The 12,761-nt window shown below is 44.9% G+C and overlaps 1 protein-coding gene across 1 annotated transcript; it reads right to left on the minus strand.

Annotated features, from left to right (window-relative positions):
- Nucleotides 1–3,193: 3,193 nt before the first annotated feature.
- LOC123099464 (wall-associated receptor kinase 4) lies at nt 3,194–7,172 on the minus strand. The gene is made up of 3 exons (XM_044521616.1): nt 6,086–7,172; nt 4,892–5,056; nt 3,194–4,346 (listed from the first exon to the last, which is right to left on the minus strand). Exons 1-3 carry the CDS (start codon nt 7,059–7,061, stop codon nt 3,358–3,360), a joined length of 2,130 nt encoding a protein of 709 aa, XP_044377551.1. The 5' UTR covers nt 7,062–7,172; the 3' UTR covers nt 3,194–3,357.
- Between the last annotated feature and the right edge of the window lie 5,589 nt (nt 7,173–12,761).

The following is a 12,761-nucleotide window of genomic DNA, read 5'->3' on the forward strand; positions in this document are numbered from 1 at the left end:
GTTTTTGCTTGGTATGTGCCATATCATATACTCCCTCCGTTCCAAAATATAGTGCTTCCTCTATTCCCGTGCTTCAACTTTGACAATAAATTTAACTAACGAGACCGATTACGGCGGGAGCAAAACTTATACGAGTGAATTCGTATTCAAAAGAAGTTTTCAATTATATAATTTTTTCTCCCGCCGCAGTCGGTCTCGTTGGTTAAATTTATGATCAAAGTTGGACCTTGAAAAGCACGGACGCATTATATTTTGGAATTGAGGGAGTATCATAGAGCGTGTACGACCTTGGCGTAGAAAGCGCCGCCCACACCTCTTTTACATGTTTACTTCACATAAGAGGGATGGCGCTTGGTGCCTGTTAGGTGAAACCAAAAAATAGCACAAAATGGGATGTACATGTCCAAACGATATGTGCATGAGCACGTGACCAAAATGGTGTGATCTAGCTGCAAAATCCCAGTATAAATGGAAAACCTAGCTAGCTAAAGATTGACAGGTCTGTAACATGCCGTCGGATCATTTATTTTCTTCTTAGTCAAGTATGGGACGCTGGAGTGAAACAAAGATCCTAAATGTGTAGTGGCAAGGGCTAATATATTCAAGGGTACGGGCATAGTGTCAGTTTCACGTGCAATAGGACCGGGTTCAAGGGCATGAAACCGGCAGAGATAATGGAGAGGATAACGGCAAATTTTAAATAGGCTCCATTGACTTGCCGTATGTCAGTGTAGTTACACGCAAAAGGAAGGATGCATTCTTCTGTGTATTTTGCGCATGAATGTAATTTTATATGGACTTTTAGTGGACGGCCCCTGTACTAAGATCTACTCAGAGTTTTAAGAGATTCAACCCCTTGCCACAAGTTTTGGAAAAATTGAAAGAAAAAGAATACAATTTCAAAAAATGCAATCTTTTCACATGAACTCCCATTATATATATACTATTTGTGAGGAAAAATAATAAACTTAAATTTTATGGACAAATTAATATGTAGAATACAAAAGAAAGATGAAAAGAAAACACACAAAGAAGCACACTCTGCTTCCATCCTATCAAACACAATAAGCTACGCGGAAGTGGCGATCTCTTGCAATAGCGACGTCATCATAGATACGACAAAAAAAACACATGATCGCCACAGCTACTCTGTGTTTGCTACAACTGGCACTGCTGTGATGCAACCGGCGACAGTAGGAAGCGGGTTGCCGGCGAGCACGGGGCGGAGGACGAGCGGGGTGGCGTGGGCGGCTGAAGAGCACAGGCAGCCTAGGGGCGAGCATGGAGTCATGGGTGGCCGGCGATTGTTGACGGCATGGATGCTGTGAGGAAGGGATTTTTTTACTTGTTAAGTCGAGACCAAGAAGACATAATCTAACATTTTAAAATGTCAGGAAAAAATTGAGAAACAACATATGAATTTTATAGCAGCTTCTTAAGTTTCTTTTTTTGTGTGTAAAGGTTTTTGTACCACCTTATTTTTTGTCACACAACAAGTTCTTTTTCTCTGTCTTCACCCGCCGCCGTCCGAGGGATCTCTGGCGACCGGGGTCCCTGGCCACTCCGACGCATCGACCTTCCTCACCTCCGAATCCGCTGGCCTATCCTGCTTCACCTCCGACTAAGCTGGCCGGTCGCTGCGCCGACGCAAGGTACCGACGTCCCCTGCTTTTCCCTCTGAAAAATAGCCTCACTGTGCCGGCGCGCACGGCCGCAGCATCCCAACCCAATCATCCTCTCATCCCAGCCCTAATATATCTTGTGGCTGTTCCGCTGGGTGCTCAACCTTGCTCCTCCTTGCTGGCCTGCTCTAGCTAATATACTTTTTTATCTGTATGGTCAACTCGTCTCTCAAACTACATTAGGTACCTTTAAACTGTATGTATGTCAACAACTGGAGAAGACAAGATCAGTCTACTTATGTGTATAGTCTTTTCTTAGAAATCCTCACGACAAGTCATGTTAACAAGATCCATTATATTCTAGACACAAAGAGATGACTAACAAGTATTGCCTATATCAATGTAGTCCCTTAATAATGCATCTTTATAACCTTCTAACTATTTCTGGTTACTAGTTGTACTATTTTGTATGTTGTGCATATGTTCCGATCTTCCAAATTTTAATAGCCATAAAAAGAAAGAGCAGGCTATCGAGGAGCAAGTGTCACAGCAAGGGGCAAACCATACCAGTTATTAGCCTTGTAGCACAGCCACTCTTCTCTGCCGTTTCCTCCCCTCTCCAGGTCCACCACCAAGTTCCCATCCCCATCTTAGCCTTGCAGCCCAGCCCAGTCACAGTAAGGTACTGCTGCCCTGGTTTGTTATCTACTACCTATACTCTTACTGTCATTAGTTGCGACACGTTGGCCGGTGGCTGTGCCTGGGCGCGGCACCTGCCTGCTGCTCCCTGAGTGCTTTTCTTCGACACGTTTCGCTTGAACCCATCTTGTATGGATCTGCAAGGCTTCTAAGCAAATTCAATTGAATATATTCGGGTGGAGATTCACTTCCCCAGATAACCATTCAAAAAAAAGAAAAATCCAGAAAAGGAATAACAACGTGAGGTTTCGCTTGAACACAACTAATGCGAAAGTGGGGGCGGAAAAGTGAGGGCGAAAAGGAAGTCATGATTTTTCATACAGCTTGTAAAGTGCTTTGAAACTCTACACACTACACGTGCCGTTCATTATATAACCGATGGACCAAGGCAGAATATTTAGACTTTCACACGTACCGGTACTAAAGATTCGCCAAGAACCGGGACTAATGACAGCCGCCCGCCTAGCCGTTGGATCCGGCACTAATGGTCACATTAGTGCCGGTTCAATTGCAAACCGGAACTAATGAGCTGAACATTAGGCCCTTTTTCTACTAGTGTATCTGGCCACTAGGTTTCGGCCGGTCTCCTCGCTCCTAAAAACGCACGACGCTGCTGATTACCAGGTCCACAACTAAGCCGTTCTAACAAGTAACAACTAATGTTATCCATGCAGTACGTGCATGCTACTCACCTAACGACGCCCACACATGCATCCACTTTCCTTCGAAGACTGACTCAACTAACTAAGACTATTGACTTGTATATGTGCACACACTGCCCGCAGCCTCAAGTTCTACCATTCAACTACATGCATGACTCAAAAGCAAAATCTAATAATCTAAACCCAGTTCTAATAATAAGAAAAATTAGCTCAAAAAAAATTACTCGATACTTCGCCTTTGGTAAAAAAGCACTTCTTCAGAACACGGTTACAGATGGAGCGTACATAAATTCAGCCTCCCTAGAGACACGTTTACGAATATTGTAGGAGAACTCTGCTGCCCATTATTTAAAAATAACTTAGTGACAAACATCTTACAACTTACAAGATCGGCTTAGTATGAGTAGCCTCTCAGCTACCTCCATCATTGTTGGCCTTTGATCCACGTCAAGGCTAAGGCATTCCACAGCTATACTTGCTAAATTTTCAAGGATCTCCAAATCATTTGTTATTGCAATTTCCTTGTCGAAAAACTGGGTTGCTTTCTTTTGTTTCTTATGGGCTTCAAGAAAATTCTTTACCAACTTATTATTATCAGAATGGATTGCCCTCTCCCTGCTAATAAGTTCCAGGATCACTACTCCAAAACTGTAGACATCACTTTTTTCAGTGAGTAAGCCTTCTTGTAGATACACCGGATCCATATAATTCCTGTCGCCAATGATTGATGCAGTGTGTTCCTTGTCACATGCAATCAGCCTAGATATGCCGAAATCTGAAATCTTGGGTATGAAGTTATCATCCAAAAGTATATTAGCTGGTTTGACATCACCGTGTAGAATTCTATTATTTGTTTTTGAGTGCATATAAGCTAGACCATCGGCTGAATGTGTAGCAATACTTAGACGTGCATCCAAGTTGAAAGCCACCTTGTTATTGCTATTGTGAAGAATGTCATGGAGGCTACCTTGGGAGATAAACTCGTAGACCAGCATGGGGGCATCGACTTCAAGGCAACAACCAATGAGCCTAACAATGTTCTTGTGGATGACTTGAGATTGAATGATGACTTCATTTGCAAATTGGTCACTCTCTAGCACAGAACCATTAATCGGCTTCTTTACTGCAACTAGTTTATTGTCAAGAATGCCCTTGTAAACTTCACCAAAGCAACCTTTTCCAATTAAGTTGCTCTTCTTCAAAATTGGCTTGAGCTCGTCCTTTTTGAAAAGTTTAATGACAATTGCCTTCTCTAATGTAGGGCCACCATTCTTTTTGAAGAATTCTTCCGTCTTCTTTTTCTCTTTGTGAAGAATAACAAGAAACGATATAATCACCATGAGAAGAATGCCACCTATTGTACCTAGACAGACATAAAACAAATTACTTTATATAATTAAAATCGTAGTTACAATTCTAGCAGAAATATTTAGTATAAGAACTTAATAGTTTCCTTTGCTCATCTACTCGGAATCTAAAACAAATTACCACTAGAATTACAAGAAGGAAAAGAAATCTCAATCAAGACCGTCAAGGGGCTGAAACTCGACTGCCGAATCTGAATCCATAGAACAACTTCAAGGAAATTGAGCTCTTAAAAGACAAGGAAATCATGTAGGTCGTAAATTACAGCCAGGCCATTTATAGAAATTAAGCAGCATATATATACAACTGAATGATTGAAATCCTTTGAAGCAATCATATGGCCTGCATCCATCAAGAGATGTACAAGCAGTTGGCATGTCATACATGTGTTTCTTTGTTGATGAATTAGATTGGCAACATGAGGGTTTGTGTGGTGATAGATTCTACTGGAACAGATCTCACCCAGCGTGATGTGTACTAATGTTCGTTGCACTATGAGCTATGAACAAAAATACCCACAGTGGAGTGCAGTAGAGTACTTACAGACTGCCACCTTTGCTGCTAGAGGGAAATGATCTATGCAGGTTCCCCCTTTGGCGTGGCCTTTCAATCTAAATTTGCATGGACAGTCATAGCCTCCCAACCTGTTTCTGCAGACTCCGCCATTTGTGCAGCGATACAGATGAGGGAGCTTGCATTCATCAATGTCTGAAAAATTAACACTTGAGGATGTTAACGAATTGGTAATGACAGTTTCTCCAACACGTTTTCAACTACCATTTCATCTAGTTTAAAGCAAGCGTTGGAACACAGAATCAAAGCAAAGCATTTGAGTACCTTGAAAGGATGGATTAGTGCACATCTATGATTCTAACACTTTGAGAACCAGATCCACTAGATAATCACATGTTCCCAAGAAAAGGAGAATTGGTTGAGCCCAACTCTCACTTTATTTCTTTGTTGTTTCTTTTCTTGTTGTAAATAGTGTCTTGCAAAGCATTCCTCAATGTCTGAAGAATTAACACTTGGCGAAGTTAACTAGTTGGTAATGAATGTTTCTTGTGTAGTATATATAAAGATTGCTCTAACACGTTTTTAACTACCATTGCATCTACTTTAAAGCAAGGGTTCAAACACAGAATCAAAGCACAGCATTTGATTACCTTGATAGGATGGATTAGTGCACATGAATGAGAACCAGATCCACCAGATAATCTCATGTTCCCAATTCCAAGAGCAGGTATTGGTTGAGCCCAACTTTCAGTTTATTTCTTTGCGGTTTCTTTGCTGGTCGTAAATATTGTAGTTTGTTGATGTATTAATCCAAAAATACTGTAGAACAATTGTTCTTTGGTTTCAGGTTAGAAAGAACATCAAGGCAAGCACATCACACTTTTGCAAGATAAAAAGTGACAAAAGACATCTTACGAAATTAAGGTTCTTCCACTAAGTTAATCTTGCTTAATTATGTAATACATCTTACTTTTTGTATCGTTCAGATGCCGAGGCCGGGGGCAAAGCCCAACTCTTTATCTTTTAATAATATGGCTGCATGCATCGTTCAGATGCAGAGGCCGGGGGCACGCTTCCTTTTCCAAAAAAAAAAAATCTTACTTTTTGTAAATAAGAAGTCCAGACTACGATGTTGATAATAAATAGTACTCCAAATGATGGATGCATCCAAAGTGCCAAACCCTGGAGTAGTAAATTGATGGATGGATAAGCAGTTTTACGTACCTTTGCATCCATGCTCCGGATCTTGCAGGTAAGGATTACCATGGAAACCTTTGGAACAGTTGCAGATGTAGCCTGGTCCATTGAGCGAGTTGAAGCACTCGCTGTTGTTGCTGACGCACGCGTAGGACCCAGGCTTCTTGCGGGCTACGTCGCACGTCTCGTTCCTGATGGCCCAATCCATGACGAACGGCGCCTGGCCACCGTTGTTGTTAATGAACGCCGGCGAGGTCGCATAGGTCGTCGAGAAGGTGAAGTTGGACGAGTCCATGAGCACCGCGTAGCTGCAGCGGCTGACGTTGTGGATCTCGGTCGTGTTGAAGCCAGGTTCGAACTCCACGTAGTAGTACTGCAGCCCCTTGGGGATGGCGGTCTGGCAGCACCCTATCCCGGAGCAGGAGCCGTTGCTCAGGGTCGACCTCACATCGTCTCCCCGGCACATGGCCACACACCCACTCATGTACTTGTCGCCGCCATCGCCATAGTCGCCATCGTCGCCGTTGATGTACGCCAGGGTTTGGCAACCGATGACCGTGAACTTGTTGGTGGTGTCAGAGAACATGTAGGGTGTGCCCGCGAAGTCCAGCGACCACTCGTCGCGGACCATCTCCCGAGTGGTGGTGTTGTAGCAATAATAGGAGATATTATTCAGCATCCGGGCCTGACCTTGCTGCAGCGAGATGCCGACGACCTCCACGTTGCCAGCTGCAAATGGCCTGTGGCGCCCACCATTAATCCCTGTCTCGTTGCAGGTCAGGCCAAAGCCGTTCATGGCGCAGTGGCCGTCGTCGTCGCCTTCGTCGTCGTCGGGTGAATGGACGATCCCGAATGGGTAAGGGATGTCTACGCTGCCGCATTTTCTTTGGCACTTACTGCTAGGTTGTGGCGATGCTGCTCCAAGCAGTGGGAACCTTGCGGCAAGCACTGAGACGAGCCATAATAGTAGTACAGGTACAGCAGCTAATCTGTTGAACGGCATGGATGGTGTTGGGGACGGCGTGGTCTGGGTTGGGAACGGCGTGGGCTTGCTTTGCTTCGTTGGGGACGGCGTGGTCTGGGTTGCTTTATAATCATCCCAACCAAGAATCGACGCCAGAACGTTCATGATAACTACTCCCATATGCACTATGACACCATACATGATACCAAGACTTGGCATGGTATTCTACAGTTTTTCTTGCGTGGAAATGTGCTATTCTACAGAGTATAACTCAAATAAACAACTTGGATTGGCAAAAGAATCTAGTACAACTTGTCGAACTAAAAAATAGCAACTTGCTTTTGTTGCATAAGAAATAACCCAAGATGAGTCAGCATCTACTAGCTAGAAGCTGTATTGAATGGTTTATCTCATGTAAGTCAGCTGTCGCCCCGTATTATTGGCTTGGCATCTAGGAAGGACTGACTGCATGTGGCATATATATATACCTACTATTACGTACTCCCTCCGTTTCTAAATATAAGTCTTTATAGATTGACTGGTTTATCTTATGTAAGTCAGCTGTCACCCCGTATTATTGGCTCCATTATTGGCATCTAGGAAGGACTGACTGCATGTGGCATATATATATACCTACTATTATGTGGCATATATATATTTAGAAACGGAGGGAGTACGTAATAGTAGCGTACTCCCTCCGTTTCTAAATATATATATGCCACATAATAGTAGGTATATATATATGCCACATGCAGTCAGTCCTTTCTAGATTCCAATAATGGAGCCAATAATATGGGGTGACAGTTGACTTACATAAGTTAAACCAGTCAATACAGCTTCTAGCTAGTAGATGCTGACTCATCTTGGGTTATTTTTTATGCAACAGAAGCAAGTTGCTATTTTTTAGTTCGACAAGTTGTACTAGATTCTTTTGCCAATCCAAGTTGTTTATTTGAGTTATACTCTGTAGAATAGCACATTTCCACGCAAGAAAAACTGTAGAATACCATGCCAAGTCTTGGTATCATGTATGGTGTCATAGTGCATATGCCGACTTGTCTTCATTCAGCTTTTTTGGCGATTGGTATGCAAGTTTCTTTTATTTGCATTTATTAGAGATCCATATACGTACGCAAACCTTGATATTTCTTTTCGTAGAGACTTATTATGGCATCAACCATATCGTGCAATGAATTTCTCACACGTCTAGAGCCCATTCAACTGTCAAACGAACCGAATGAGTTTCGATGGAACTTGCATCTGAACGGCAGATTTTCTATCAAGTCCTCATATGAGGAGCTTTCCCATAGTGATGTTCCTATTGATACTAAAAATAATTGGAAGCTCAAACTACCACTTCGAGTGAAGTATTCCTTTGGTTACTATTTACAGATATGTGATCTTTACTAGAGATAACCTGGTGCGCCGCGATTTGCAAAATAAGCAAGCCAAAATGACAAACCTATTGAACACGTATTTTGAGTGTAAGCTTGCTCCTTGGGAGTAGACCATGGTTCAAGTAGCTTCAAAGCATTACCCCACGTAGTGCGTGTAATATGCTCGGTAATTGGTTGCGAGCTATCGACAAATAACTCTCACTAGTAGGAAAATGGGCTTTTATCCCGGTTTGTAAGGGCCTTTTGTCCCGGTTTTTGAACCAGGACTAAAGGGTCGTTACTAAAGCCCTAAAGGGTCCTTACACGAACCGGGACAGAAGGTCCTCCACGTGGCCGCTGCTGCCAGCCCAGGCAGGGGGCCTTTGGTCCCGGTTGGTGCCAACAACCGGGACTAATAGGCAGGGCCTTTGGTCCCGGTTGGTGTCACCAACCGGGACCAATAGGCAGGGCCTTTTGTCCCGGTTGGTGTCACCAACTGGGACCAATAGGCATCCACGCGTCAGCATTTCAGGGGCTCGGGTTTTTGTTTTTGTTTTGAAAGGGGGGGGGGGGTTGGGGGATTTTGGGGGGTTAATTTAGGTGTTTCATATATTGTGTTAGCTAGCTAATTAATAGAGAGAAGTGTCCTCTCTTATCTCCGTGCTTGGTCGACGCTACGTGCTATATACGTATGGAGAGGACTAGACACGCTAGCTAGTAAGCAAATGAAGGAAACAGAAGATCATCATGAACGTATGCATGCAGAGAGAAGTGATATCGACCACCTCTCCTTCTCCGAGAGATTGGTCGAACAACAAATTCTCGTATATCTATCTAACACTACCGGCTACATATATACAATAATTATCTCTTACAATATAATCTCCTAATTAAATTGTAAGAACACAGGGTCCACATAGTATTCTCCGTTTTCAGCGATCACGTGGTCAAGGAAGAATGCCGCCAATTCCTCTTGAATTCCTCGCATACGATCTGGTGCTAGGAGTTGATCACGCATCTGAAAGATCTAATTTGAAGAAGGGGGTCAATACATATATATATGAATAAATGAAACTCGACACAAATGATGGTAATAAAATAAAATTATGAATATTATTGCTTACGCACTTCATATTGTTCGTCAGAGTAGCCCCGCTCACAGGTCGTGTAGCGGATGGACTCGCAAACGTAGTATCCACAGTAATTATTCCCGGGTTCCTGCCACAACCACTTTACAAGAAATAGAGGTCAATCAAACTGATAAGTAAGCATGGTAAATGGTATTGATGAAACTAGCGCTTGAATCACTAGGAGATGCGCGGAACATGCTACTATAGTACTTACTTTTGGGTGTTTAAATTGCAGCTTCTTCGGCAGTCCCGGAGCTTTTGTGGTGAATTTTCTCCAAACCCTGCCAGACAAAGAAAACAATTACTTGATATCAGGAAATGAACAAAGTTGCTGTTATGGTGGATAATGATCGATTTAACTTACTTCTCGAGCATTTGAGTCATGTTCGCGTAGTCCTGGGGATCTTTTCGTCTCAAGTCTAAGACGGTTACTACTCCCTGCTCAAGCTTAATCTCTAGGAGAATATAGTGGAAGCTGCGCATGCATGCATAAGTCATCAATTACATTACCATAACCTGGACTAATAAGGGAAACCGAATATGCACAAGACAGTAACACTCACTTGAAGTTGTAAGGAAAGAGTATTATATCTTTGTTTTGATTTAATACCAACGATCGTAGCAAGTTGGCCTCGGCTTCTTTGGGATGTTTTTCAACCGTATATGCATCTATGAGATTTGTGTTAATGAACCCAATATCACCGATTTGTCTTTTCTTCAATTCGGCGATCTTCAATCTGCATAATATAGTGAGGATAATTATAAATACATGCAATGAAAGAGCTGACCTATATAGAGAGACTTAATGACAGAAGTAGTACTACTTACAGACAGTAGCAAGTGATCGTTGTTTTATCGAGGGCCTTTTGATTGTAAAACTGGAAGAAATCCTCAAATGGAACATTCAGCAGTTCAATTCCAACGAGGTCATGCTCCGGTTTAACTCTCAGCGTCAAAGTATTCATCCCATCAGACTCTCTGCAGGTTTTCATGTACCAATCATGTAATCTTCGCATCATCGTTGTTAGAGATCTTTCATCTTTGACGAGAGGCTTCCCGTAATGGTATTTGTGTTCGTCCACCTCCATGATTTCATAATGTACATCGTCGGGCAGGTAATCTCCAAGATTGCTATAACCGGCCACCATCCTCGGATCATTAGCGACGATGTCTTTTGACACCTTGAGCGGGGGGCACGATTGGTTCGCTTGTTCGCCGAGCTGGGCAATTTTTTTCCCAGCTCGTCGTTCTTTTAACCTTTGATCACTGACAGTACTTCCCGACCGCTCCGCTTCGGCATATGTCTTTGCAAGAATGCGCTCATAGTTGCCTCTCGGCGGAGACTTTGGTGGTTTTGTCAGGGCAGCCAGAGTGCGCTTTGCTTTCACCGGATCTACCTTCTCCTCCGGAGGTGGATGTTTCTTTGCTTTCACCCCTTCAAAGAAGTTTGTCACTTCGGCTCGCACGATCTCCCTGGTTTCCTCCTCGGTCCTCTCGTATGGTAACTTCTCTGGAGTCTTCAGAGAAGGACCGAATCTGTATTGCCTCCCGCCTCTGGCAGCTGTACTGCTAGACGCCGGCAGAGCAGACGGAGCGGCTGCGGCTGTCTTCTTTCCTTGCTTACGAGGCGGAGGAGAAGGACTACGACGCGCCGGAGCAGCCGGAGCGGCGGCGGGTCTCTTCCGCCCTTGCTGACGAGGCGGAGAAGGAGGAGGCTGGCTGCTCTGGCGCGCCGGCGCAGGCGGAGAAGGAGGCGGAGTGCCGCCACGCGCCGGAGAAGGAGGCTGAGTGCCCTGATCACTCGCCGGAGGAGGAGGCGGAGGAGGAGGCGGAGTGCCGCCACGCGCCGGAGAAGGAGGCTGAGTGCCCTGATCACTCGCCGGAGGAGGAGGCGGAGGAGGAGGCGGAGTGCCCTTACTCGCCGGAGCCGTCCAGTTCGGAAGGTTGATGAGCTCCTTCCGCCATAGGCATGGAGTCTTCAGAGCAGAACCCAGCCGAGTCTCCCCTTCACCGGTAGGGTGGTCAAGCTGGAGGTCCTCAAATCCCTCCGTTATTTCATCCACCATCACCCTAGCATATCCTTCTGGAATCGGCCGGCAGTGGTAGGTTGCGCCGGGTTCAGGAGGTAAAACAGAGCCAACAGCCGCCTTGACTTTGAAGTTCTGCCATTGCGCCATAAGGTGGCAATGTTGAGACTCCGTGATAGCATCCACGGGGTAGCTAGCAGGAGCCGTCAAGACATGCTCCGGCTGAAGCAGCTCGGTGGAAGCCACGCTGCTTCTCCGCTGAGATGGCGGTGTAGCTTCGGGGGTAGTTTCGGCATGTCGATTGCCGTCTCGTTCCTCTAGCGCTTGAACCCTTTCGTGCAGCTTCTGAATTTGGATCTGCTCCACTTTTTTCCTCCTCTCCTGGCTTTTGTAACCGCCCGCGTCCGGAAAACCAGCCTTCCACGGAACGGAGCCTGGCGTGCCTCGTGTCCGTCCAGGGTGCTCAGGATTCCCGAGGGCCATTGTGAGCTCGTCGTTCTCTCTGTCTGGAACGAACGTCCCTTCCTGCGCTGCATCGATATATTGCTGAATCTTCTTGACTGGTATTCTCAAAAGCTCGTTCGTCCAAACGCACCTCCCTGATACAGGGTCCAAGGTTCCGCCAGCCCCGAAGAACCAAGTCCGGCAACGGTCTGTCCAGTTCATTGTCTGTGGTTCGATCCCTTTTTCAAGCAGATCATTCTCAGCCTTGGCCCACTTAGGCCGGGCTTTGAGGTAGCCACCTGACCCCGTGCGATGGTGAAGCTTCTTCTTCGCAGCATTCTTCTTGTTTGTCGCTGACATCTTCTTACTCTTTTCCGATGTCTTGTGGGCCACAAATGCGGGCCAGTGATCTCTGATCTTCTCATACCGGCCGATGAATTCTGGTGTCTCTTCTTTGTCGACAAACGTTTTCAGCTCATTCTTCCACCTCCTGAATAGGTCTGCCATCTTCTTAAGAGCATGAGACTTGATTAATTGCTCTTTAACTGGCTTCTCCGGATCCTCCTCTGGCGGTAGGGTGAAATTTGCCTTCAGCTCAGTCCAAAGATCATCTTTCTGCATATCATTGACATAAGACACCTCAGGGTCTTCCTTCTTAGGCTTATACCATTGCTGGATGCTGATCGGGATCTTGTCCCTAACTAGAACCCCGCACTGAGCAGCAAATGCATCCTTTGTCCGGATGGGTTCAATCGGTTGGCC

Source organism: Triticum aestivum, chromosome 4D (genome assembly GCF_018294505.1).
Source record: "Triticum aestivum cultivar Chinese Spring chromosome 4D, IWGSC CS RefSeq v2.1, whole genome shotgun sequence".
NCBI classification, from domain to species: Eukaryota; Viridiplantae; Streptophyta; class Magnoliopsida; order Poales; family Poaceae; genus Triticum; species Triticum aestivum.